Genomic DNA, 25,766 nt, shown 5'->3' with positions numbered 1-25,766 from the left:
CATGAAAAACGTTAGTTGAAAGAGCGTCGTTTTCCTGAAAATGAGGGCATCGCCTAATGCGGTGATCTAACACAACACAGCACTCATATTATGCCCTGTTGGTCCTGTAGTACTCATAGACTAGAGATCATGTTGTCGTTTGGTTGGAGAGTCATGTGAGCCTGTCTAGTTAGTCCAACTGGCAGTCTCCCTGTGAGAGGGAGCAAGATGATGGCTAAACCCCAGACGTGGTCAGTTCTGAACGGCTTGACCCCCCTCATGTGGGTGGAAACCTGTCTAGGCTTTCTTTCCTCCCCCTACCTCCCTACACGGCCACCCTCCCATCCATAGACGCTGCAATCAGCCAAGTTCGGGCGTCTTTGCCTACACTTGGTGTGAACGCTTGTGGAGGAAACGCGGGGAGTAGCATTTAAGCAGGAGTCACAGGTCTTAGGGTTAGGGGAGTCCGGGTGGGGCTCCAGGAGTCAACGGTCCAGTTCCGGACTCCGGCCGATCTAGTAGTCAAAGGTCTGTCAGATTTGGGGTGGACGACAAAACATCAAGTTAAAGCCGGACGTGAACTTGAGGCCTGGTGGGATAAAAGGATGGTTTTATGGGGTGATATGTGACCTTTCACAGTCGGTATAGCGGCCTTCGACTTGTCCAGCTTCTGCGGGGGCGGCTGGTCAGGATCTACAGCGAGCCCCTACTACGTAGTCACATCTCTGTGTTCCCCGTTCTCCGGCCTAAACGCCGTCCGGAAGTCACATATCTTTTCCCCGGGACAACCAGCCAGGATGGAAATTCTCTAATCAGGGACCCCGCCCTCTGGTCGTCTTTATCATGGACGCTGGCTTCCGAGGCCTCGCTACTGCCCCGAGAGGTGCGACGGTTCGTATCTTCGAGTCATCTACCGACAAGAAGAAGCAGGTTGAGCAAGTTACTTGGAGGCACAATTGAGTTGACTAGAAACATTTTGCGAGAAGCTGAAGCTCAGTGTCCCCAAATTAGATCCAGGGGAGCAACATAGGGTAGGCTATTTTACCAATACATTGAATCGGTGATCCCGGTCCATCCATAATAGAATCTGTGAGGATTTATGGTTCTGAGATTAAACTCATGTATTCTGGAATTTATCTATTCTCTTCAAGTCACCTGTGCACTTTGACGAGGATGCCGTCTACGCAATACGTATCCACTCCACCTGCCCGTTGAGACGCAAAACTCTTCTGATTTCAGTCTCTCTCTCCTTGGCTACTTTTCTTTGCCAAATACTGAGTCGATAAACTCGGGCGTAAAGTTGCCCTCCGAGTCCAGGTGCTTTCTGCCTTTGACCAAAGATCCATGATGACTTGCTTGTGACCTGCAGAGCGTTGCTTAATGTCGCATCTAAGAATCTGTCAGCCCGTGTCGTTGCGCTCGTACAAAGCTGACTCACTCAAAATCCTCGGGCCTCACAATCAGACCCGGCGTCACGGCATCGCGGTTGATGGGCACGATAGCACCCCCAAAGTCTCGCGTAGGATTGATAGTGAATCCCTATAGAATACGGGAGATGGCGAGGAATAGGTTACGCTCGGAGACGTGGAAACCAGGGCAGACTCCCCGCCCTGCACCAAAGTTAAAGTGAAGTCTTCTAGTAGTCTTAGCTGATAGCGGTGTTTTTAGTCAAGATCGTGTCGCCAGTTTGTCGCATGGGGTTTAAAGGTCTCGACTCCTTGAACTGTTCGTGATTCAGTGTCCAGACTTTTTAAGAGCCAGCCAGTTAGTAATTGCCACCATTACTCATCAACAGAAAACACCGGAATTCATCATCACCATGGACCTCTTCGAAATGACCATGCCGTTATAAACATCGTCTTCCTTGTCCGAGTGAGGGACAGCAGCACTCGGCGTACTCGGTACCCCTGGTTGGTCTGTCAAAGTCTTTTTCTCTGTTTCCATCTCAAGTTGGAAACGCACATCTAAAGGTTTTTTCCACAACACCATGAATATAAGGCAGATCCTTGCGATCATTCCATTCTGGAAGTAGGCCGTTGCCGATGATCGAACCGATTTCCTCTTGGGCTCTTTTCTGAGCTTCAGGAAAGAGAACCATGGCCTATTTGCCAGTTAGTACCATCACCGTACAGCGTGCTCTCATATATGTACCTTGATGAAGCCTAAGATTGTGTTGTCCGAAGTATCCTTAGGAAGAGAGAGTTAGCCTTGACTGTTCAAGATAGAGCCAGGGACGAGAAAATGTTTATATGGCAGCCCTAATACCATGGGCTGCATTATGGGCTATCTGTTGATCATCGAGTCGGTCTGCGTCTTTATCCAGTCACATATTGCCGATGAAACCTAGTAATCGAGTTCAGCACACGCCGATTTTACTCCATGAGTCTGTTGACGAACTGGGACAAGTTTTCCACTTTCTATCCTCGCCTTGACTCGGTTCAACAGCTGGGTAAAGACACGGTTCTCTAGGCTCTAGAGATCGCGAAGGCTTTTTTACTAGCGAGCATCCAGTAAGGCAATGAATGATAAGGAACGTAAAAAGCGATAGAAACCCACCAGTTGAAAGTTGGCGGCCTCGGTGGTAACGTCCATCCACTGTCATCGTTAGGAGATCTTGTAATGCCATAAAGCTCAGGATACGTACCTCAAGCAAATCCTTCACGTAGCTTGTGTCGGTTGCTAGAGTCCTCCAGCCGTAGAGCAGTGCCGTGGAGATGATTGCTGTATACCGCTGCACATGCTGGACCCAGCCCTCAGGCCTGACGGCGAGATCGTTGACGACCTGCATAGTGTCAAATGCCTGGTATGGGAGATATCTGTCTGCTGACTTGAGATTAAGACGGACGTGATACATTTTTCTCTGCTGGTGCCAGATGCCGTCATTACTACACCCAAGAGTTAGTTTGCATCATGTCACACTGAGGAATTTGGGGCCCTCAGTCGCAAAAGGCAATGTTGAGGTTATCGCCAAAACTCCGAATGTAAAGGTCTGGACGACAAGAGTAGTGATGCTGCTCTTCTTGATGAGGTTTCTAACCACAGTAGGATCAGTGGGCAGGAATAGATTTTGCAGGACCATCTTCACCTCTCGTTAGCTCAACTTGCGAATGTCGATTATGGTGAGGTTCTGACATTGTTGTGCCAGCTTCTGGAACTCGAGATGAAACTTTTTAGTTAGCATTTGATGCAGGTTGCCAAGAATAGGCAATGTAGGGGGCGCCGGGGCGGTTGTTAGCGTCTTGACATGCATTCAAAGCACAACAGCGGATCTACCTGGAGGGAAGCTCTTGGGCCTGCTGCCATACTGCAGGACTTTGATGGCAAACAAAACCAGGCACAAGGCCGCGAATGAGTATTAATAAAAGTATAAACCTCCTGCCGTGGCCATGATGTCTTGTGATGATGGACCCTGATGCCGTATCAACAGACTTGAACTAACCCAGGACCTTAATTTATCAACTTTGCCAGAGCTCAATGATACTCGGCCCAAATCTCCACGTCTTTCCACCTGATCCGGAAAAGGGAAAGGGGGCAGCCGGGCTCCGACGGATGACAGAACTGTTGTTTTAGGGGAGCCAGTCAATGTGGGATAAAATATAAATCTTGATACTAAGCGAGAACAAACCTGAATAAGTTGATACGGACCCAAACCTTGTGAGAATCTTTGTCGAAATTCAATCTCTGCACGCCATGTCGTGGAAATTCCCTTTCGAAAACAAGATCATCGTAGCCAAGAGTGGTAGATCTAGTGAATGCCCAGCTCCTGTTGGTCATGTCACTCTCACATGCTAACACGACTGTCACTCCAGGCATCGGGCTTTCATATGCCCTTCTCGCTGAGAAAAAAAGGGGCAAAGGCCGTCTCGGTCGCCAGCATGAGCCTCGCCGATGAATTCAAGCTCGCCGCCAAGGATCACGCTTCGATTGAGTTCACTCAATGCGATGTGACGAAATGGAGCGACCTTCAGAATGTAATTGATGTATCCGTTGACAAGTTCGGAGTCGTCCTAGAGGTATTTGTTTTGTCAGCTGGAGTTTTTGAGCGGGCAGGAATGCTCCCTACTGAAGTCGAAGAGAGGATGCGTGCTCAAAGAAGACGAGACTCTGATATTCCTGGCTATAGGCTTCTATGGCTATAGAAGCTTAACTTAGGTTAACGGTGTTTTGCAGCGTTGGGTTTTGATGCTGCTGTGTGACTTGAAGTGTGTTTTTTGGTCATGTTGCTGACAGCGATGTCATTGAAAAACAAAGAGAATATTCCTGGCTACTTGGCGTACATGCATAGCCCTAGTCCAACCTCTGGGAGGATCCTGAACCCCTCGAGAGCAACAGCTACACGCATGTTGACATGAATGTCAACCACCCAGTCAGTACTCCCCATTATCAAGCTCTAGACGAAATATTCCCTAAGTATTTTAGTTTAGATCAATCTCACAAGGCTTACCATACGCGCTCTCCTAGGCAAGCATCAGCAAGGCGTAGTAGTCATCATTAGCTCCATCGCAGGGTACAGGAACCAGTACCCAGCGTTCATCTACAGCGCGACAAAGCACGCTATTATAGGCTTTACCAGGAGTCTTAGGTCTACTCAAGACGTGCAAGGCGTCAAGATTATCTATGCCTATCCAGGGCTTTTGACCCCGGCCCCTCCCGCGAAGCTTATGGAATCTTCCTTAATGACCACCTGGAACAGGATTGTGACGACTCCCATATGGACAACCGGCACACTTGGGCCCGGGGAGCGACTTAGAGTAAATAGCTCTCTTGCCATCACCTTTAATGAGGTGGCAGAGGCAATAGGCGACGCCATGGAGTTAGCAGAATATCTAGGTAGAACTATATTAGAGGTATCCAAGGAGGGAAGAAGAGTTATTCCAGAGTGGAATATCAAACCACCCGGCTTAGTCCATAGACAGATGGAGAAGGGTACAACTATCCCATCCGAGGCGATTCTTAAGACCCTAAGGCCAATCCTAGCTCGCACAGCTATTGAGAAAGGTCGCTTTGAGCGAGATATGTCTCCCGGGGGCAGCGGCCTCCGACTCAACCATAGTCTAACCACCGGGAATTCTAGTTAAAAGTTACCCAAATTGGTCAATATTCATACGTTTTAAGGAAGATCTATGACTAATAATAGTACATCATCCTTCCGTCAAGTGTAGCAATGAATCTCATATAACCAAGTACCAAGCCGCATTCTACTAGTAGATCGACACAACCTACTACCATAGCAACCGTGAATATCGCTACAAAAAACGGCAGCGGAAGTCAAGCTTACAGACGACACCGTACTCATCATTGAAGCTGGGCCCGTTGGCCTAATGACGGCGTCAGTGCTAGCGTACTAGGGGTGAAATCAGTCATCTTGGAGAGGAACCAGGAACCCACTAAGTGAGCCAGCTAGTACTAGGATATAGAGATTAGCTGTGTTGAATCTAACAGGTAGTAGATGGCCAAAGATAGATTTGGCCAATGCACAGTCTATGGAACTGTTAGGGAAGATCGGGCTAGCAGACAGTCTTCGTGAGCGAGGTAAGTTCAATCCTTTTGCCAAGGAGGACTCGCAGCACTTAACTCACGCTATCAAGTCAACTCAGGTATACCCAGCAACATTCTATACACAGTCCTCATATCCACTAGACTCGGTCACGATGCCGCCTTCACCCAATCGGACCACCCCTCAGTCAATGAGTACAAGGAGCAGATCAAGGCCAAGAACGATAGAACTCAGCCTCTAAGTCGTATAAGCGAGTATCCGAGCAGATCCTTTAGACGTAGATGAGAGATCTATGCCAGGATAACTCACTCGTCAACCTTCGGTATAGACAAAAGCTTAATTCGATCAACGAGACTGAAAGTGGGATAGAAGCAAAGATTACCACCACCGACGATGTGGAGTCTTACACATACCAAGCTAATTACGCTATGTCATATAATAGAGCGTCGAGTAAAAGTCGCAAGAGCCTAGACATTGGCCTCGAAGGTAGCCCAACGTAAAGGACTATGTGCTTCTATTCCACATCATTTTTACTAGCCAACACAAGGCCAGGTTCATTCCTCCTAATTCACTTTGAGTCCCGCGATCTCGAGAATCTACACAAGCAAGGTCGCTTCTGGTATCTCTTTCTCTTCAATCAAGGTGCATTTGGCGGTGTCGTCATCTCTCAGGATGAAAAGGTCAGTTCCCGCCAGTCTTTATTCCAAGCATAACAGAGGGCTAACAAACGCTCTATACTCTCTAGAATATCTTCACTATTCATTGCTCCCTCGGCCCTAATATAGACAAGTATTTAACGAGCTCCGAAGATGCCATGGACACCGTGCTTAGGGGAGCTCATAGGCCATTCAAGATCAAGATTAACAAGACCCTCGTACGTTCTGCTTACCGTCCCGGCACCGAGGTTGCAAAGTCATTCGCAGGCCCCGGCCTACGGATTTTCCTCGCAGGAGACGCCGCACATCAGAACGATCTTCGGGCTCAGTTAACCCATCAAGGGCCGGGCTACAACTATAATAAAGAACAGATCTTCAACACATCATAGCATCATAACCCGATATTAACATAGTGGCCTACTTAAACTTCTATAATAATAGAAGAGTCACACCAAGACATATCATCATGAAAGGTCTAGTCTCTCACGGGTATTTTAACTACTCTAACCTCCATATAAGAAACAAGAGAATTAGGTAGTGGCTATTAGGGTGAGTCAACCTGTGAGGAGTATGGGCTTAGTTAGAGCTTAAATGCAACATCTCGGCGAATTGCCAAACTTTAGTTAGCGCACATATCATCTTTAAACACAATGGTTTCTAGCTGCCAATGAGTCCCCATAACCGCCCCGTAACTTTCCATGTATCTCTATAGTGGATAACGATTATTATAAGTCATTTCCATGACTATCCCCATATACGCTCATGCGCATGGGCATCTATGACCGCCCCGCCGCTTTAGATAGGTAGGCCTTGCGCTTAAGTTTACGGGTCATTTCCACAGCCATCTCCATTAAAGATCAGGTTTAGGTCAGCCCTGCAAATCACCCATCGGTAGATTTTGCACCTTACCTAGCATTCATCACCATAAGGAAGTCTATGAAGCTACACTGAGTAAACGCCAAGATACCCTGCTAGACCTGCGCAAATGCCGGCCAACACGTATGTAGCCACTGCGTTTCAAGTCCTATCGAAGGTTATTTATTGAGACTAGAGACACACATGCGTCTCATGCTATGTCATTCCTACAGCAGATAAAAGATAATTCCTATTGACTAGTTCCATCCGAAGCATAGACATATCTTAAATGTGATGCTAGATGGTATATTAGATACTAGGGGAGTCTTAACATCCAACAGCGAACTACAGCGGGCATGATTTCTAACCGTATAATCAGCCTCTATTAAGAAGCCCACTTCTACTAATAATAAATCAAGTAATTTCTTTTGTCCCAAACGGGGAATCCTTCTGCGAAGCTAATTTGGCAGGCTGGCCGGCGGGTGTCATTAGGTATCCTTGCGCCGGAAGCAGTGTTTAAAAAGCTAACCGCTAGAAAGAAATCAAAGAATCCTAGAGACAGTTCCTTAAGTCGGGGTTCCTACTGCACTAGGTTCTTAAACGGCCGAATTATATAAATAACTATATTCTCCTCTACAGCTGGCCTCTCTCTTACACTCACTCACACTCACTCACTCACACACACACACACAGAGTTTACAGCATTAGGTTTTAATATTATCGTGTGTCTCTTCGTGTGTTTTTTGATATTGTGCCAGACACTTATGTCATTGAAAAAATAGAAAAATACACACACATATATATACACAAAGCGAAGACGTAAGATTGACCATAAAGGATTGTTTCCTGAGATATAGTCGTATGGTCTGAGTTAAGGCAGCCTAGGAAAATTCCAACATCTATGGATAGCTCAACGCACGCCCTTCTTTTGTTTCGTCTCAATCCTCCTCCACAAGTTATGACCTCAGCCCCCTGCTTGACTCTTTCTCGTCTCCATCTTCTTCCGCCAGCTAGAATCACAAAGAGTTTTAACTCTTTTCCATCTCATACTATCTCACAAGGTAGAACCCCAGCGTTCTCTTTGACTCTTTATTATCTTCACTCGGTTCAACTGTGCTAAAACGCATTCTTTCTTCCCGGCGTCCCCCATCACTCCATTATCTCTATCTTCATTCACGATTCGGAAGCACACACAACTCATTGATTTTCAACACTTATAACATACCTCAGACCGGAAAGAGACATCGACCAGACGACAGAAAGCAAGCGCCAAGATAGGTACAGTCAGGTACTTCAACCCCGACGCAGTTCATCACACAAACAGCTTAAGTAACTAGGATACTCATGAACACACGAAAGTATAAATAAACGTCAGGCCCGCAACCTACAGCAGAGTTTTAATCACTAAGACGACCGGTCAAGGCCGCCTACCGTAATAGGACGAAGACTCCTTAGGCATAGTTTAGACGTAAATTAGAGCTTATGTAAGTTAATACTAGTCATCGTCTTCGAGTTTCTATCATACAAAGCCTAGCTAAAACTTATATCTCTCGTATTGAGGCTATAAGAGGATCAGCGATATCGAGGAGCATAGCGAGTATTATTCATAACATATTATTTAAATAAATTCCGGTCTTATGTCCAGCTAAGTATTGGAATTATTTATCGCGACTTCAATACCTTAGTCGAGTCGCAAGGGTGCGACCTATCAAGGTTAACTGCATAGTAAAAGCTCGGGCATTGAAATATCTCGGATACCATAAGCTTCATTACAAGTATCTTATCCCTTCAACCCGATGCCAAGGGGAAGGGAAATACATCAAGTTGATCTGGAAGCTCTAGGGTGGGTCCTTTGATTCACGGAGCGCCTTTTCCATGTTGTTATCGTTCTACCAGAATATTCTTCATTTCAACGCTGTGATCAATTCTGATAAATTTCTTTTCGCGTGTAGTCATGTTCAAATCGTGTGAGACTAGATCATTTCTTTCATCGCGAATTCTTAGCCGTGACGCCGGAAAAACCACCCTTCTTTGGAGAGGTTGTGTAAAGCTGATTCTCTTCGGCAATGGTGAAAGAAGACCAGGAAGAAGGTGTGCTTACCAGAGAAGCCGCTAACAGTTGTGCTGGTCAGCGGGTGATGGTAAGGCTTTCCCTGGAGATTGAAGCTGTGATGTTTGGAAGGCACTGGCAGACATGGATCGTGACGTTGGAGAGACTTGAGATGTCTGAGCCACCGCAACTGATATCGACGAGGCTGTTGCCTTGGGGGGCGTATCCGTCTAGTCCAAAAGCTTGTCCTCCAAGGTTTCGATGCCTTGAGTCTGCGAGGGCTCTTATTCGAGGGGAGCCCCAGTTGAGCTACCTTATCAGGCGAAAGGTGTCCTTATCCTTCTTCTTGGTGCTATGGTGGTGGATCGCCTTCCCGGTGTGCAGAGGTCGGCCCCAGCTTCGCTTGTTTGTTTCTGTGTAGTGGCCGTGGATGATGTTGCTGGCATCCCCGAGAAGGCAAAGTATGCTGTGGCTAACATGGAGGTAGGGTCAGTCTTTTTGTGGTTGAGACTTAATCAATTTTTCTTTTAGGGGGAGATAGGCGGCGTCTTTCTCGGGGCAAGCTCGATGGTTAGGCGTTGGGCCTGTCGTTCACTGTCGATGAAAGGAGTTGGGGGTCCCGTCTTTGTAGGGCACTAGTATAGTTATAATACTGGCTAGATAATGCCTTTGCATTGTTTGGCACGCTTATCAGAGGTATTCTTAGAAGATAATAATGATATATTGGTGCGTCCTTGGTTCTGGCCGAGTTTCAATTATGCACGTGTTGAGTATTCCAACGTACTAAGTTATTCATCTGGTGAACTAGTTGACTCTCAAAATAAGCCATTAGCTACAATAATAAAAAACACAAATAGCCGGCGCCCGGGACCAAGGAATTGGGCCATGTTCGGCCGGCCGAGGCCGAAAGGTAATAGAGAAGGGGGCAGGCTTGCTGATTGACTTGTCGGAATTTGGTTTTAGACGATAATAATCGCTAGGCTTAAGATGATGGATGATGGATGGAGAGTGTCTAGGAGGATTATTGGGGGTATAGTGGCTAATAAAAAAAATCCCTTGCTCCTGAGGTTAGGCGGAGGTGTAGGGTAGGCCGAGCTAAAGGAATTAGCCACCGCTATGTCTGGTTATACTCCGTACTGGGACGATGAATTTACCACTCAGCAACCTTAAGTCAAGCGAGGGAACTTAGTAGGGACTTTGGCAACGCTATTGAGACGTCGACCTACGACTAAAACAGTCTTGGGCTATTTGCATACCCGTAGCATGGTAGTGTTTCAGCATGTTGACCTAGGTATCTCATGTTATCAAATCTGCCCTGCCCAAGCTTTGTCGGCATGGTGGCGAAATGATCATAGCTACGTATACTGCGAATAATTATCATCCATCACTTCTATGTGTAGGGCTATGGAGGATGAAGTCAACCAGTTATCCCTAGGTACACAGTCCGTTATTATTGAGCGAATGTGAGCGCACCTGCTTATTCTCCGCCTCACAAAGAGGCCTTGACGGCCTTCTGGTTGAGACGCCATGGGTTGGATTCAGCAAGCAACCGCAGACAAAGAGGGCCGCAACGCCGATGGCTCAGCTTCATTCTTGAAGCCTTTGACGTGAAGGCATGGCTCACGGCACCAGATAAACTGGTCGTGGCTGTGCTAACATGTGGCTAACCCAAGTGCGCCGCCACCAATGACGTCAACACCGTTGAGCTCCCAGGTTCCACGTGCCGGAGATCAAAAACCGAGATCAGAACGGAAGGAGGCAAAAGGTACATCTTGGCAGATAGTGGGGTATCCTATCACGTGACTCTGAAGTGACAGAATTCTGGCTACCACGTGATACGAAGATACGTATCTTTCTGCCACCCTGCAGCTCTTGCGAGCGGCCCACGAAAAAAACAGCACGTCGAGCGCTGGACAAGGGATCAGATGTGAACTTGTAAACCATTGATAAAGCCAGCGTCTCGTTTCGGGAAGTTGACATTTACTCAGTCTCGCGGTCCGCGTATCTCTAGCAAGGTGTTTTATTATTGGGTTCCCATTCTATCAGGTATCAACTGTTGTGTTCTCGTGACCTCATGCGTGATGACTCTTTGGGACGTTATCATGCCACCAACAAGGTTGATAAAACATCCATGGGCTGGGAGGCACTATCGGTCATAACGAGCCTTGCAACAGGTACCGAGGCCAAACGTCTCGTCCTGCTACACGATATCGGTGGCATAAGCTGGCTGAGACTCCCAACCCATACCGCCCCTGGAGCCGTGTGGAACATGGATGCCCTGGGAAAGCGGATTGACCGACGCGGCCCTACGGATAGAAGCGAGGTAGTCATACAACTTGGCGAGATACCAAAAAGGGGTTCCATGATAAAAGAATCTTGGTGATTAAAAGGCGAGGCCAAGATATATCGCTTCGCAGTAGGCGTCTGGGGTTCAAGAGCCTTTAGTTGAGTGCCGGAGGAAGCATCCATCTTCCATTGATGCTGCGCTTGCGACACCAAAGGACTGTCCTTGTTTATGTTGGTTCCAAGTATCACTTTGCCACCCACTCCACTTCTTTGTCCAGACGCACCTCGATCACATTTCATTGAGGCTAATGGAGCCTAGGTTCCACGGCCAATCGGTCAACCCGACAGGCTGATGCACTTCCATAAGTGAATGGCAGCCACTATTCTCTAGCACCTAGGCATTCGGTTGCTTCTCATGGCATCCATAGGGACCAGTGGATCGTGCCCTAGGCTATGGGGATGAGTCGCTCCCTCTAACCCGGGCCCTCGACCTGGAGCATCCAGTCCAGCTGCATGCGCTCACCGAGGGACACTGGGCGCGAGAGAAATGTCTTGTGTTGAAAGACTACCTTCCTGAGCTAGGCGATCTTAGTAAATGTATCGAGTTGATGGTTGGCATATCCTTCCAGCCAGGCCACAGCGAGGCCTTCGCGGCCCAAATAGCCTGGGCTCTCACCAAGGCGCATCGCCAGTAATGATGTTGGGGTCCGTTGCAACCTCTTCCTCAATTTTTGGGCCACCCTCTTGCGTTCCGGAAGTTCTTTCCCTCCCATCTAGTTGACAAAGGGATGAAGTCTTACTGAAAGATTGTAGATATCATGAGTGTAGGTATGGCCCTGTGAGCCTGCCCCCATTGCTGTCCAGACGGAAGGAGGCTGATATCGGGCTGGAAGTAGAAATCTCGCTTATTTGTCTTAATCTATTAACTGGCAAGCCCCGAGTTGCCCAGACAAGTGCTCAACGTACATAGAACCAGTATGTACGGCCAGCCTTTTCCCATGCCCATTGCTGCGACATACAAGGTGAGTATTTTCTTTCATCTTACCCTCTTAGCCCTAGATACCCCCTAATCTATATTGGAATTGCAGTATGCAGGGACTCGTCATGTCTTTTAGTGCACCTGAGATTAAACAATATAGTGTGGCCTTCTTCACAAACTAGGCCACACATGGAAATCTTCATATCGCTCGGTCCAAGTTGGTTATGAACACAACGATCCGCCAGGCCTATTTACACGACCTGGCCGGGTGACTTTGTTCGCCCGGGAGCTCGAACTTGCGCCCAACTCTCCATATCAGCCAATAGAAACATGTGGGGATGATTTTCAGATGTCATGGAAATCATAGTATATTCTATATAAGTTGTCACTCTGCACAGCGTCGGTCTTCTTGAATCTTTCTCGAACGTACCGCCGATGGGTTTCCTTTTTCTCCGTATTGGAATTCCCTCCTGAGGATGGATAAAGCGCAGTCTCATGATCTCAATTATTATAGGCTGCAATGATGTCAAAAGCCATCAGCCACAACAACAAAAAAACACAGCTATCAATACATGACGGTATTAAAACCTAATACCGTATAACACCGTAATCATGATCTTAATAACTTACTCTTTTAGATATCGGCAAACTTTCTTCACGTCACCAATGATCTCGTCGAAATGTTATCGGCCCCAATAGCAAAAGCTACAGAGTCAAGTGTTTCCCTTTCTTCTACGGATGAGGGGTCGTGATGCGTGGGCGAGATGCTATGAGCGTCATGCATACCGACAAGAGAAGATCTTTGCAGTCGTCCTTACTTTGGTTGAATGGTGAAAGGTCTGTGTAGTTGTGGCTCTTTCAATGTCTTCAAGGCCAAATATCGACGCCTGAGTCAGAAACCCTTGTTCCCCCCCACGAAAACAAAAAACAACTCCAAGAGGACATGGTCCAGGACCAGCTGTACCCCAAACACTTACCTTGTCCGCTCGCTAACCCAATCCTCCCCAATGCCAACTCGCCGGTTCAGGAATAGAGACACAATCACAGGTCGACACTCCTTGCCAGACACTCTCCTCTTGTCCATCTCGCCCTCCAAGCTCCCCATGCACTCGGTCTTACACTTTCTTCTGGCGCCTCGTATTACTCAAACCCTCGGTCAGAACTTTCTTGTATATCATCTCATTAACCTCACCTACGATTTCTCTCGCTCCTGTGTAGTCTGTCCAGCAATGGCGGCTATCGCCAGAGAGGGATGGTAAACTAGGTTTTGTCTACCTAGTCATGGCCTGCTCGACGTTTCGATATCCTTGACTCACGTGGTTGGTTTCTTTCGAGTGGGAGGACGCGGTGACGGCGTGAGCGCGCGTTATCATCTCGTATCAGGCCGACAAGCATGGCGGAACCCATAGAGTCTCAAGTTGACGTAGCTCGTCGTTCCAGAATACGTCTGGAACCTATATTCTGGTCGGGTTGCTGGTATCCGTCCTTGCCTGGCACGGCCTGTCTCTTTTGGTGCTTCGGAAGTGGCCGGACCACGCCCGTAGCCTTCAGTCGTTAAACGGGCCGTGAGTGCTCCGACTGCCACAACGAGGCCGGTTCCTCGTCACACATGGCTCTTGAGGGATTACCACCAACGAGGGATCCGACGTAGCTCAGTCTACGGTGATGTTGTCCGTTCTAGACCCCCACCAGGTACTCAATGGTATTCGTTCAGCGGACGACAACGAAAGACAACTCTTGTGGCCGCAAACGGGCGTCGACGGAGGCATTCGAAATGCCATTGTGCAGGTCAAAATCCCGAGGCAGGATCAAGGTACTAGTCGGAGCAGTTCTCATGACTTGAGGTGTCGGCATGTTTTCGATCTCTCCGTTATGAGCGACCCGTAGTAGCTCAGTTGATAGCTCGATGACCTATTGATGGCCGCAGGCCGTCTCGCCAGAGGAGATAGAGTCGAGATCATGAGGTCATCACCTCAACATCCGTTCCTGAGCCTGATTTCATGTTTAGTCTCTTGCACATGCCAGTACCAAAACTCACAGATAGCTGCCGTTGTTTCCCCCACTTGGGATGGTCTCGAACATGCGACTGCCGAGCGTGGGGAGCTGTGCCCTCTCCAAGCTCTGGATCATCCCCAGATGGCGGGCGATGGGCCAAGCGAAAGGCTCGAGCAAAAAGACGGGCATTATGCGTTTCATATTAGACTTTTTCAATGGTATTGCAGACAGATAACCAATGCGCGTCAAGACATGCGTTCCAAAGATTGCCGGGTCGAGAACAGTCAGATTCAGAGAGGCAGAATGCCAGACTCTAGGAGAGACGCGATGAACAAACAGCGCAAACATGCACAGAGCTGTGATATCAGAACCCTGATAACCCGCATCATATGACAAAAGAGGATGTAGCAAAGAGCGCCTAGACAGACAACATCGTGACAATGACTCGTGCCCATCAAAGCAAGTTCGAGTCGTCTTTCGATCGCCAGACCGATCGATAGAGGAATACAAAAAGACAGAGGATCGAGGCAGAAGCGACTGCTCATCAGAGAGCTTAATATGAAAACAAGAAAGGTTCCAAACACAGTCAGCACGCTGTCTGAATTGAGTTCAACTCACATGGGGGACGCCCCGTCAAAGCGGTTCAGCTAAGCAAGTAAGGTCAGATCGAACGAACGAATTAGATTTTCCCGAAGAAAGAACCTCGCAGGATCGAAAAGACCGAGAAGAGGTGGCGGAATGGGCAGGAAGCCAGTGTGTTCGTCGCTGACAACACTCACTTGTTAAACCTGTGGCAGATAAAAGACTCTTCCCTCACTTTGCAACCAGGATGCCCTAAGAGTATGATTACAGATCTTCCATATCTGTCCACTATGTTGGCTTTCATTGCACCGCCCGGTATATCGCCTTCTGTGAGACCTTTCGTCCATATCGCACACATTGCCCGGGCGTGCTGCACCTCCGGTTTGTGGAGAAGTCACGACCAGCTCGAGTTGGCGCCAACAGTGTATTCTCCAAAATTGATTTAGACCATCCAGTGCACCCCAGCCCAAAGAAGTCAAAGGCTCACGTTGCACCAGTTGGGGTTCTCAGTGATAGACCAGCAGCCATGAAAGGGAAGGGGCTGCAACGGCAAGTAGCTTGCCGGCTTTGCCCATATCTTGTGACAAGACCGATTTCACATGGGAAGACGAGGGGAGGATTGATCTGTTTCATTCCGACCGAAGCGTCGTCGGCATCCCTACGTCATTCAGGATTAAGGCCGTCGATGCAGAGCAACAAAGCCTCAGTTGACAGGGTATTACGAACCAGTGTGCCAATATAACCCGCGGCCGATCAACCCAGCGAAGCTAGCATCCTTGCTACTAGGTCAACGGAATATCCGGCATGATGGATTCGACAGTCCTCATCCCGGCTTCGCTTCGTTTATGGGATCCTTTGTATTCAATCGAACCATACTCGCGAGCTCAGGGTAGCTGGAGCTCGTGCTCTAACAGCTATGCTGAATCTAAGCTGAGCCTGTACCATGCATGGACGATGCAAGTTGGACGTGAAACAACTCGCCTCCAAGAACTATTGCATGAATTCGATTTAAAATAGGACCGCCCAAATCATGTGTTTCATCAGTTTCTCCGTAGCCACAGCCCTCGCTCGTCATAGTGGTGGTATTATCCGAAACGGTTCCCTATAGTATGTGGGCCACGCGGTGATCAGCCAGCCACTCCACGCCCTCTGCACCAATACATAGCTCCGTCTCAAGCTTTCGCCGCTCATGACCCTTGCTGAGCCTCTGCTTGCGTCATTCAAGCTCGTCAACTCGGCTTCTTCCCCGTAGATTCCAACTCGCGTCAAGGCGGCAAACCCACCTCGATCTTGTCTGTCGGTTCGACTTAGTGCGTGGACAGTCTCCGACGTCTGTGACAATGCATCAGCAGCTGCCTCAGTAACAACCACATTCCTTATCAGAAGATGTGCTAGAGACTGCAGTAGATTTTGCTGGGGCTGTCCTGGCGGGAATTAGGTGGTAATTGGAAGAGCGCGAGGTTTCGATTATTGCGTAATGATTCTCACTTAGTCTGAAAAGCAAAGAAATGAGCTTAGTTAATTACCCCTTGAGCTTCCCATCTCGAGTTCGATAATGACGTATAAGTACTAAATCTGAACTGCGACGGTTAATTTTCAATGAATTACTCCATAGCCAGCCCCATGATACTCTCATCACCGTGACGAGTGATGCGTTTTCTGATATCAATATCAAGGAAAGCTGCTCCTTATTCGATGAATGTCTTCATCGCCTCATCGTCTTCGTCTGGTATGGTTAAGATGACGCCTCTTCCTCCCTCGTGTTGACACACACGTATGACATCTTCCTCCAACGACTTAGGGCACAGCATCACAGACTTCGCCACCGTACCCATACAAGTATACCCCTCTGATGGATACCATTTCGCCAGTGCCTTAGGTGCAACGGGCATTTCCGAGGACTGATTCAAAAACCTCGGTCAGCCTCCCGTCGCCATATGCTTCGTGGAGTTTCATTCGTCAACCGTGGAGTGGAATAGTCTTAGTGTCAGTTTTATGCAATCAAACTATATTGACAGAAAAAGACCAAGGTATTGTTAAGATCTTGAAAAGACAATCAGTCATTTGGACTCTGAGTCCTGTGATCCTTAGTGGCCTCGTTCTTATTTTTCCCTGGCCCGCTTCCCATGTAAGAGTTCCTTCGACATCGGCTTGGTCTCGTAAATAATACCATTCCAAGTTCTTCTTGTGCTTCGACCATGGCTGTTCTCTCAACGTTTGAGTACATGTTTTTTCTAGATTTTACTTTTGACAGTCATGTCTTTGATTATAGTTCACCTGCTTGAACAAATCTAATTACATGGAGATTTCTATAGTCTGGCCTGACATAAAGTACAAGGGAGGAGTTACAGGATGGCAATTTAGCTCTTGCGACGATGAAGCAATAACTTTCAAGAAGCCCCTTCTTGCTAAAACCGTAGACAGGAAGCCGGGCAATGTTCTGGACATAAAGGTAACTAGCCTTGCAAAGCCCGACTCTACCTAGCCTTCAGAAGCACCTGCAACCCCCCTGTGCCAGTCTTTTATTAAGGTCGGCCACCGAGCTCGCTCATCCGATCTTAAGCGTTCTGCTGGAAAAGCGGTCCTTGTATTTTACGCCAGGCCTCGTAGTCCTGCAGCAGCCGACTCACCAATTTAGTCCTCCGCTTCGGTCTCAAATCAAAATTGTGGAGTTGGACAGGCTGGTCCTGACCATCCCGAGCGTGTTTCCGAGCCTCTCGGGCCATGAATTTCCCAGACTGTCCGTCGATGACGCAATAGACATGGCCTTCTAGTAACTGACCGTCGGCCTTGCGGCAATAAACGGTTAGATGGTCGTCATCATCTACTCCATGGTTGCCCGTTACGTCGGAGGCAGAGGTAGTATCATGCGCCCCCCCGCTTCGTATTTAGAATCGATTAGTATAGTATAAGAGCTTGCGCATCCATCAGATATGGTAGAATATCATAGGGATGGGTAGACTTACCGCAGCCAAACGTGAGTAAGGAACTCTTGAGTAGCCAGGAGGTGACAGACCTGCTCGATTCCGTCCTTCAGACTTAGGTCCCCGGGCTGCTTTAGCCAGATGATCTACTGCTGAATCAACAGTCGCCGTGTAAAGGGATGACGACAGAAGAAATACCTCGGGATCATCCAACGTTCCATCGCCACAGCTATCCCAGGGTTTGTCTTTCTCGAAAAATTTGGTCATCTTCATATTGGCGTAGAGCGGTCCTTGCGATGCAAATAATGACACACGACTGGGAGGTGGTTCTTGGGATGGATAACAAGATGCCCGCAACGCATGACCTTATTCCACACGCGGCCGGTACATGTTTTCTACACCGGGGAACTACTAGGATTGCTAAATTTTCATAGCATTGCCCTCTTCAAGAGCATGCGTCAAATCTGACATCTAGATTTAGGGTTGGTTTGCGTGGTGTCGGGAATACAAAAATATGTTTATCCCCGTGCGGCCACCAGATAGTGCGACAGTCTGCATGCTTTTGCATTTGTATGAGGCCAGGATAGAAAGAGAGACGACGAAAATACAACGAAAACAATGTGTCAACACAGTAAAACTTGTCGTCTAGCAAATGCAATTGCTCAATCAATCACCCACTCACTATTCACAGTTTTGTGGCATCAAGCACCTTCCCTCTCTCTTCTTCTCTCTTCCCCGGTCAAGACGAATCAATCACTCTATATCTTACAGCATCGTTTCCTTCGGCATTCTTTATCTCGCGTCACTGCTGTGTAGCTCACTCGTGACGCCTCGCATCTCTACAGGATATTTGGAGATTTCCACCCGGCCAATATCCTCGTTCGACTTATTAATATCGACCATCTTTCTGAGGACGAGCTCTTCTCTCTAATCGACGAGCCAGATGAGATTCTAGTCAAATGTGAATCTGGCGGAGACCCTCCAGATTCATCCCCAAAGTACCTTATCCCCACGGCCGACATAACAGCCCTCACTAAGTCTGTCTACCTAGCGGACCAGATCACCATCATCGATTTTGGCGAGTCATTCGACTTCTCATCGCCTCCATCAAGGCTTGGAATTCCGCGCCAGTATATTCCACCTGAGCTTCTTCTTTCTGGCGGACCACCAGCCTCAGGGCCAGCCGCTGATCTTTGGGCTCTCGGATGCACGCTCTTCGAGATTCGGCAGCAGAAGCCTCTCTTCGCCGGCAAACCAGACCAGATTGTTTGCCAGATGATGCGCGCGCCTGGAAAACCCCCTGCCGAACTGTGGGACAAGTGGGAAGCCCGGAACGAGTTCTTCGACGACGAGGCCAAGTGGACTCGGGACTCCAGCACCTTTTCCATCGAGTGGTGTCTCGAGCAACGACGAAGCCTATGCCAGCCAGAGCCAGGGACGCGGGGCTATCTGGAAACGCCAGTTGCGGAACAGAAGCTGTTGGCTGATCTCTTGTATCAGCTATTCCAGTACGACCCGGCCAAGCGACTGACAGCGGAGCAGGTACTGGAGCATGGGTGGTTAGCGGCAAAGGATTGATCCTGAGTCGCACTGTGAGCTTGGCAGATCGAGGGTGGCTCCCCCTAATGAGTGACGGTCTAGTCGCGAGGGATTTCGCAGCTGCATGATGCTAGACAAGATTGGTTTGGCTGATTCGATGTCAACTGGTTGGTTGTGCAGCGTCGGCCTGTTATGTGTAGATCACTCCCATAGGCAGCAAGGGCAGTTCGCTCGCCATTGCCACTGCGTTTAGCCTGAGAATGTGAACCTGAACAAGAGCATCAAAGGCGGTGAAAGGGGGGGGGGGGGGGGGGTGTTCTTTGACCCTAGTCTCGATGTAATCTATTTCTTTCATTCGTACATCCAGCTGTGGCTAAGCGCCTAGCAGGTTCAGCAACGGGTCCTGGCCTCCCTGCGACGCGTCTCTTTGTCTCAACGTGTTTGGGTGATGGACTATGTGTTTTTATTATCCCGATTCGCCCAAGTCTCATGAGCCCGTTCATGCGTCCACGACTTTCGTCTTGACATACCTTGAAGGCTATTGTCAGTCAAATATACTTGCCTTGCCAGCTTCGGTGAGTTCCCGTTTCCAGACTTGGTAGATCGCCGACTCCCAAGCCAGCATCTTCCCTCCAGATCGCCCTGGGTGCTGCAGTGACAGTGGCCACACTCAAGATGGAGGCTCTTGTAGTGGACCATCTGTGCTTTGAGGTGAAGCCTGACGATGGCCAAAGAAGGTTTTAGTTAACCGTTTCTTTTTATGTTCTGGTTAGTGTCCTCTTCTGAAAGCAACACAATATTAAGAGTTTCTGTCGCTTATCTTCCATGAACTGGCTTAACTCATTATGGAGCGATTTCCTCCTCTTCGAAACGGCCTCGCCACTCATGTGAGCAATTTTAAGCTTTGATGGTGTCATCCCACACCCGTTTAACCATCTTCTTCATATTTCAGCCCCGTTCATGTCGGGTATCCTACTCACGGCCGACGATATTACCACCAAAGGAAATGTGCATGGCTAGGGCGGCGTAGTGCCTCGGGATATCGTTGAGCTTATTATTATAAGTTTCCTGTACAGCGAAAGATACGCCACACCATAAAGATCTAGAGGAATAATTTACCACTTCAACCCTACGTGTCTCTTGATCCCAAGCTCAATGCTCTATTGTTAGGCATCCAGATCAACTCCGACCAGTCGCGGAAGGTCCACATACCGGATCACGCTCAAACAGGAGCCGAATACACCTCCTTCGGGTTACGATCACGCCTCCCGTCAGAGCAAACGATTTCCAGTCAGGGCTGTCTTTCGAAATATCAACATTTATTCCAAAGAGACTTTAAAATAGAAATGGTCCGATTAGTTGACTGCGAACACTTTGAAAAAGCTGTGCAAAACGAAAGGTCGCCGCGTACAGAATGGCACATAACCGGAAGAAAGATGAACTAGAACAATCAGCGAGAAGTACTGCAGGCAGGAGACAGTCACTACATAGTTGTCCAGGTAAGACGATCTTCGGGCTCAGTTAACCCATCAAGGGCCGGGCTGCAACTATAATAAAGCCCGGGTTAACTGAGCCCCAAGATCGTAAAGGTGGCAGTATTAGTTAATGAAACTCAGAGCTTGCTAGATATATTATTGAGAATGTCTCTAAGGTTATTTAGATTCAAAAGGTCTATTTGAAGCTCCTGGATAAAATTTTCGCTCCGTCTGAAATCGTTCGATTCATCGAATGGAGCAAAGGCATTTGGTGTGTTACCAAAATCAACCAGCCGATGCAGCATGAGACTTATGTGAGCCACATGAATGAAAGTAAAGGAATGGGCTGATTGAGAAGCTCACGAACTAAGAAAAAAATGCAAAAAGCGTATATGGTTGCTCAAATGATTCTCAACTCCGTTTCGTAGCCTGGTCCACGTCCACCTGCCTTCGAGCTTATTAATGAACTGAATGCAAAACTGAGCTCCATATTCGGGAATACTGCTACGCTGAAGTATACTGAGAAACTTGATTGGCCTAGATGTTGGGCTGATGCTCCCGGTAGGATGTTGAATAATGCCCCATAAGATGATGAGTTCTCGTACGTTTAGTAATTCTGATGGCTTCAAATACCACGATATGGGGTAAGTAGGAAACTAAGTTGCTAGATAGAAGTAAACTCTCTGAAATGATCTTTTGAGAGGCCTTCCTTGTTTTAGACCGAAGAGGAGGCGGTTATCTGTTTGGGTGCTTTGAAGCCGAGGAAGTCCTCATGCATCCACGCCGGGGGAGAATTCTTGCATAAACTGTTTCCCCTAAACGTTAGTCTCGCTCATACGGGTTCGAGTAGAAAGTGATCACCGGCTTACAATAGACGCATTCTGGGCTCAACAATCCATGAATGTTCTGCGAGTTCCAGCGCAGATTTGTTGATTGATGTGAAATGCAGAGACTGAAATATCTGTTTAAGTTTTACAGGGTTATTACGAATAATATCAATGAATTAAAAATTATTTTGTTTAAAAGCTTTAATTAATGCTTGTGACGATCCTGAAGCAACGAGGTTGGATGCCAGGGAACGTGAGCCGGGTTTAGAGCATCGTGGGACAGGTTAGTCTACCCTACTGATGACCTCGCCTCGATGGTAATTGAGCTTAGTACGAGAGAAAAAGGGGATACAAATAACTGGTTTTTGCGAGGGATATCGAGATAAGAAAGAAAGAGAGAAATAAAAATACATATAAAGCTATATCTATATTAGATATTTTTTTAAAACTCTACTTCACCGACACCATCTGTCTGACAAAATGGAGACAGGCCCAAGGGAACATCAACGAACATCCGATTGTAATATGAATAACCAGGCTACATAATCAATCATGATGGAGATGGGACTTACGAGATCGTCCAATTGGACAGTTTTGAACTCACCGTAGACCTCTGCACTCGCTTGGCCTCGACGAGGAGGAGACTTCCAAGAGGATCGCGAACATGAGCTTGACCGTGCGACTCTCTCCTCACGAATGGCCGAGTGTGTTTGTATAAACCAGCCCTTGTCAGGGGAAGACTCTCCTCACCACCCGCTCCCCAGTATCTGGTCCAGCTGTGACGAGCATGTCATGTCGTCGTTTGACTCCTCGCTGGTTACATGCGCGTAGGGGAAAACCGCGACATTCTGGAAACGAACTGGACCACGGAAACCAACATCGAATTGGACATCAATTCCCGTGCTCTGTGCAGGAGCTCGTCCCGGGCGATCCGGACCTTGGTCGCATGTACATCCTTAATAAGGCCACGCTCGTCGACAAATCCCTCCTCCCGGATGTGTTCCTCAGCCTCGTGCCCACCTGGAACAGGGAACGCCTACAGACCGATCCTTTGGCGAGTCTGGGTATCGTAGTGCAGCAGACTCTACCTGGCCACCAGCAACTGGCCTATGGAGATGATTCTCACCGGACATGGCAGTAAACTTGGTAAGAGGAATATCCCTGGGGTTACGAGTGGTATTTCCCGCATGTGGATGACCAGATCCACAGAGCAAGAGATGACCCAAATTGATGTTTGATCGCCCCAAACGGCCTTTTGCATCGCAATATTGAATCGCATGTACTTTCCGGAATCACACGTTAGAGACTTACCCATGATGTTGTAGATGAGGATATCCGAGACAAGGCCCTCGCCAGCAACCTCCTTGTAACTGTCGAGAATGTAGGTACCACTTCCACAGTGGGCAGATCCTTCTCGGGTAGACCCTCCACGGGGACCCCCCCCCCTTGGCTCACATCTCCGACCTCTTCCACCATGACGGCGCGACTTGCTCCTGGTCATAGGGTGGCACACATGTGAATCCTTTTCGCGCGGGCACCTCTCACCCTTGCGGCCTGAGTTCTATCCCTTGCGCTGCATGATGCGATGCGCGATGTTGGGATTCAGCTAGGACTCCCAGTTGCCAATGTCGTAGGTACCGCCCAGGATGGTGCCACCACCAGCTGCTCGCTACATCAGGTACATGACATAACGGTTTCATCTGCATCGAAGACAAAACAGACGCCTCCAGAAACAACCAGTGTCTCATCGGGTCCCCAGGTCGGCCGGCCTGCGGCGTGGAAGATCTTTTCGTCATGATCAAGAGTCAAATTCTTGTCTTGGCCTCCTCATGTTTGACATGACTTGGAGCCTTGCCTGATGATGGAATGGAATGTTAATTGTCGATCTTGTATGTCGCTTATCCTGGCTTCAACTATGATAGAATACTTTCCAACACATCATATGCCAATGTTAACACAGTGAGCAGAGGTTCAACGATTCTCAGGATATAAAATATCAAGGATATACAATCATCTTCTCACCAACAATATTCACTGCATCAGGGAAACTTTACTTGGTTCTGAACTCCAAGTACGACGACTCTGTAGTGAAGGACAAGCTCGACAAGCTGTGAGCTCGTCTCATTTGGCAGTTGCGGTATAGACGGTGAGTTGCAGCTTGCCTCCGTTCTCGTTGGCGGCGTTGAGCTTGATGCTAAGCTCATCTCGTTCGGCGGCGATGGTGTCTAGCTCTCCGGCAAAACCTTTTATAATAATATTATAGCTATTTTCCCAAGACACGATCATTTCTACATGTAGTCGAATCTCGACCAGGTTCTCAAGGAGAGCATGCCCGGTACATGTGAGACTACTGTAAGTTGTTAGTATCCTCTGGGTCAAGTATCCCATCCATGTCTGAGCTTCAACGATAGCAAAGAACACGTTATCAATGCATCATACCATCATGAGGGGTGTGAAGCGCGTTTTGGGAGGTTTGATGGCTAATGAGTTTCCGACTCCAGTCAAGAGAGCGGCCACAACTGAAGTACCTCGGCGAGCGGCTCGGACATTAGCAAGTAGGGTTCTTTTACACTGTAATTATGCTAAATGAATGCCGGGGTGAATTCTCTAGGACTCCTTCGCTTCGGAGCAACGCCCATTTTGATTCGCCGAATCGAGGTTGTGATTTGAAAGGCACTCGTGATGTATTGCTCATGGCCTCTTCCCAGCACCAAATCTCTGCACAGCCTGTGGCATTGCAGGATTCTGGGGTCGACAGTTTGGTATAGTCAGTCCTCTGGTTGCCCAACCTTTTCACGGGCGGTCAATTAGACCAGTCCCATATGAGGATAGAGTTTTTCGGATATTACTTGCCCCTTCCATTATGTTCAAAGATAATATATGCGCCAACCAGATAAGTTTGGCAATTCGCCGAGATATTATATTCAAGCTCTAACTAAGCCTATACTCCTCTACTACCCAAACCTTTCCATCTTTACGACCGAAACCTTCTTCTTTCCTAATACCCGTTGGCTCATGTGGGTTTATTGACCCAGGCGAGCCAACCTAGTAAGCTAGGTTAGCCATAAAATTATAATACGGCCATAAAATTATAATATATTATAGGGCCCTAATTTCCCCCTTAAAAAGCCGCCTTTTTCGGTCTCTTAGTTTTAGAAGCTATCTAGAGTAATTTATAAAGGTATAAAAGAGTAAATTAAAGCTATTAGTAATATCTAAAGTAATAATATTAATAATATTAATAATATTAATAATAGCTATAATAAAAGCCGCCGCCTAAGCCTCTAAGGCCGCTACCTTCTTAGACGATTCCTTATATAAATTTAGCTATAAGAGTATCTTTTTAGCCCTCTGGGCTAGCTTCTTATATAGCCCTTACTCGTATAATAATTCTTATAATCCTCTATATCCCTAATATATAGTATTAAGGCTATATTAGGCATGGCATAGAACGGGGTTTAGGTAGTAAAGATAGTAGCCGCGGCGATAAGGGTATAACTAGCAGCGATAAGGGTATTTATAGTAGAGGCTTAAATAAAGGGAATTCCTTATTATTTTCTTTTTCTTCTTTTTCTTTTTCTTCCTTAATAAGAGCTAATTTAAGCTAGAAAGTAATATTATTATTATTTCCTATGAGAGTAGTTTAGTCTATTGCGCTAAGGGGTTTTAAGGTAAAACTAATATTATAAATAGCTTTATTAACTTCCTATAATAATTATATATCTATTATAAAAGGGTTAGGCTTTTAAGTAAGTATTTAATATATAATTAAGTATTATATCTCTATAGAATAATACTTAATATCCTTCCTTATATATTCTAATTACTAAGACTATAATACTTTCTTCTTTATATTATTAATAATAATCTCTTTTTCTTATTACTATTAATCCTTAATCTTCTTTATTTCTTAGATAATAAGACTATAAGCGGTCTAGACCTATGCTTTCTCCTCTTTCTATTAGGCTTTAGCGATAACCTCCTCTTACTACTTTTAAATCTCTTATAGATTAATATTATAATTAAAATCCCTTATTAGCTTTATTCTTTTTCCTCTCTTCTTAGTATTATATCTCTTTTTAATCTAAGCCTAGCGGTTATTAATATAGGCAATAACTATAG

The 25,766-nt window shown here is 47.3% G+C and overlaps 6 protein-coding genes across 6 annotated transcripts; 2 read left to right on the top strand and 4 right to left on the bottom strand.

Moving 5' to 3' along the window:
* Positions 1–1,233: 1,233 nt before the first annotated feature.
* On the bottom strand, positions 1,234–2,256 carry NECHADRAFT_88699 (uncharacterized protein; the record flags this gene model as incomplete). The annotated part of the gene is made up of 5 exons (XM_003040795.1): positions 1,234–1,342; positions 1,418–1,518; positions 1,798–1,913; positions 1,966–2,080; positions 2,245–2,256. 5 exons carry the CDS (start codon positions 2,254–2,256, stop codon positions 1,234–1,236), a joined length of 453 nt encoding a protein of 150 aa, XP_003040841.1.
* Positions 2,257–2,475: 219 nt separating this feature from the next.
* On the bottom strand, positions 2,476–2,833 carry NECHADRAFT_88698 (uncharacterized protein; the record flags this gene model as incomplete). Its single annotated transcript, XM_003040794.1, has 2 exons — positions 2,476–2,574; positions 2,624–2,833. The coding sequence occupies 2 exons, from the start codon at positions 2,831–2,833 to the stop codon at positions 2,476–2,478; spliced, it is 309 nt and encodes a 102-aa protein (XP_003040840.1).
* Positions 2,834–3,854: 1,021 nt separating this feature from the next.
* Positions 3,855–6,521, top strand: NECHADRAFT_88697 (uncharacterized protein; the record flags this gene model as incomplete). The annotated part of the gene is made up of 8 exons (XM_003040814.1): positions 3,855–3,992; positions 4,271–4,345; positions 4,404–5,031; positions 5,422–5,511; positions 5,577–5,730; positions 5,919–5,962; positions 6,029–6,156; positions 6,222–6,521. 8 exons carry the CDS (start codon positions 3,855–3,857, stop codon positions 6,519–6,521), a joined length of 1,557 nt encoding a protein of 518 aa, XP_003040860.1.
* A 10,916-nt stretch (positions 6,522–17,437) lies between these two features.
* On the bottom strand, positions 17,438–18,076 carry NECHADRAFT_88696 (uncharacterized protein; the record flags this gene model as incomplete). Its single annotated transcript, XM_003040793.1, has 2 exons — positions 17,438–17,668; positions 17,846–18,076. The coding sequence occupies 2 exons, from the start codon at positions 18,074–18,076 to the stop codon at positions 17,438–17,440; spliced, it is 462 nt and encodes a 153-aa protein (XP_003040839.1).
* Positions 18,077–18,317: 241 nt separating this feature from the next.
* NECHADRAFT_88695 (uncharacterized protein) lies at positions 18,318–19,381 on the top strand (the record flags this gene model as incomplete). The annotated part of the gene is made up of 2 exons (XM_003040813.1): positions 18,318–18,373; positions 18,649–19,381. 2 exons carry the CDS (start codon positions 18,318–18,320, stop codon positions 19,379–19,381), a joined length of 789 nt encoding a protein of 262 aa, XP_003040859.1.
* A 2,151-nt stretch (positions 19,382–21,532) lies between these two features.
* NECHADRAFT_88694 (uncharacterized protein) lies at positions 21,533–23,440 on the bottom strand (the record flags this gene model as incomplete). Its single annotated transcript, XM_003040792.1, has 7 exons — positions 21,533–21,623; positions 21,687–21,778; positions 22,249–22,420; positions 22,466–22,680; positions 22,733–22,926; positions 22,956–23,014; positions 23,190–23,440. The coding sequence occupies 7 exons, from the start codon at positions 23,438–23,440 to the stop codon at positions 21,533–21,535; spliced, it is 1,074 nt and encodes a 357-aa protein (XP_003040838.1).
* Positions 23,441–25,766: the final 2,326 nt, after the last annotated feature.

The sequence above is a fragment of the Fusarium vanettenii genome (genome assembly GCF_000151355.1).
Source record: "Fusarium vanettenii 77-13-4 chromosome 15 genomic scaffold NECHAsca_57_chr15_1_0, whole genome shotgun sequence".
Lineage (NCBI taxonomy): Eukaryota > Fungi > Ascomycota > Sordariomycetes > Hypocreales > Nectriaceae > Fusarium > Fusarium vanettenii.
This window is presented reverse-complemented; position numbering and strand designations above follow the sequence as displayed.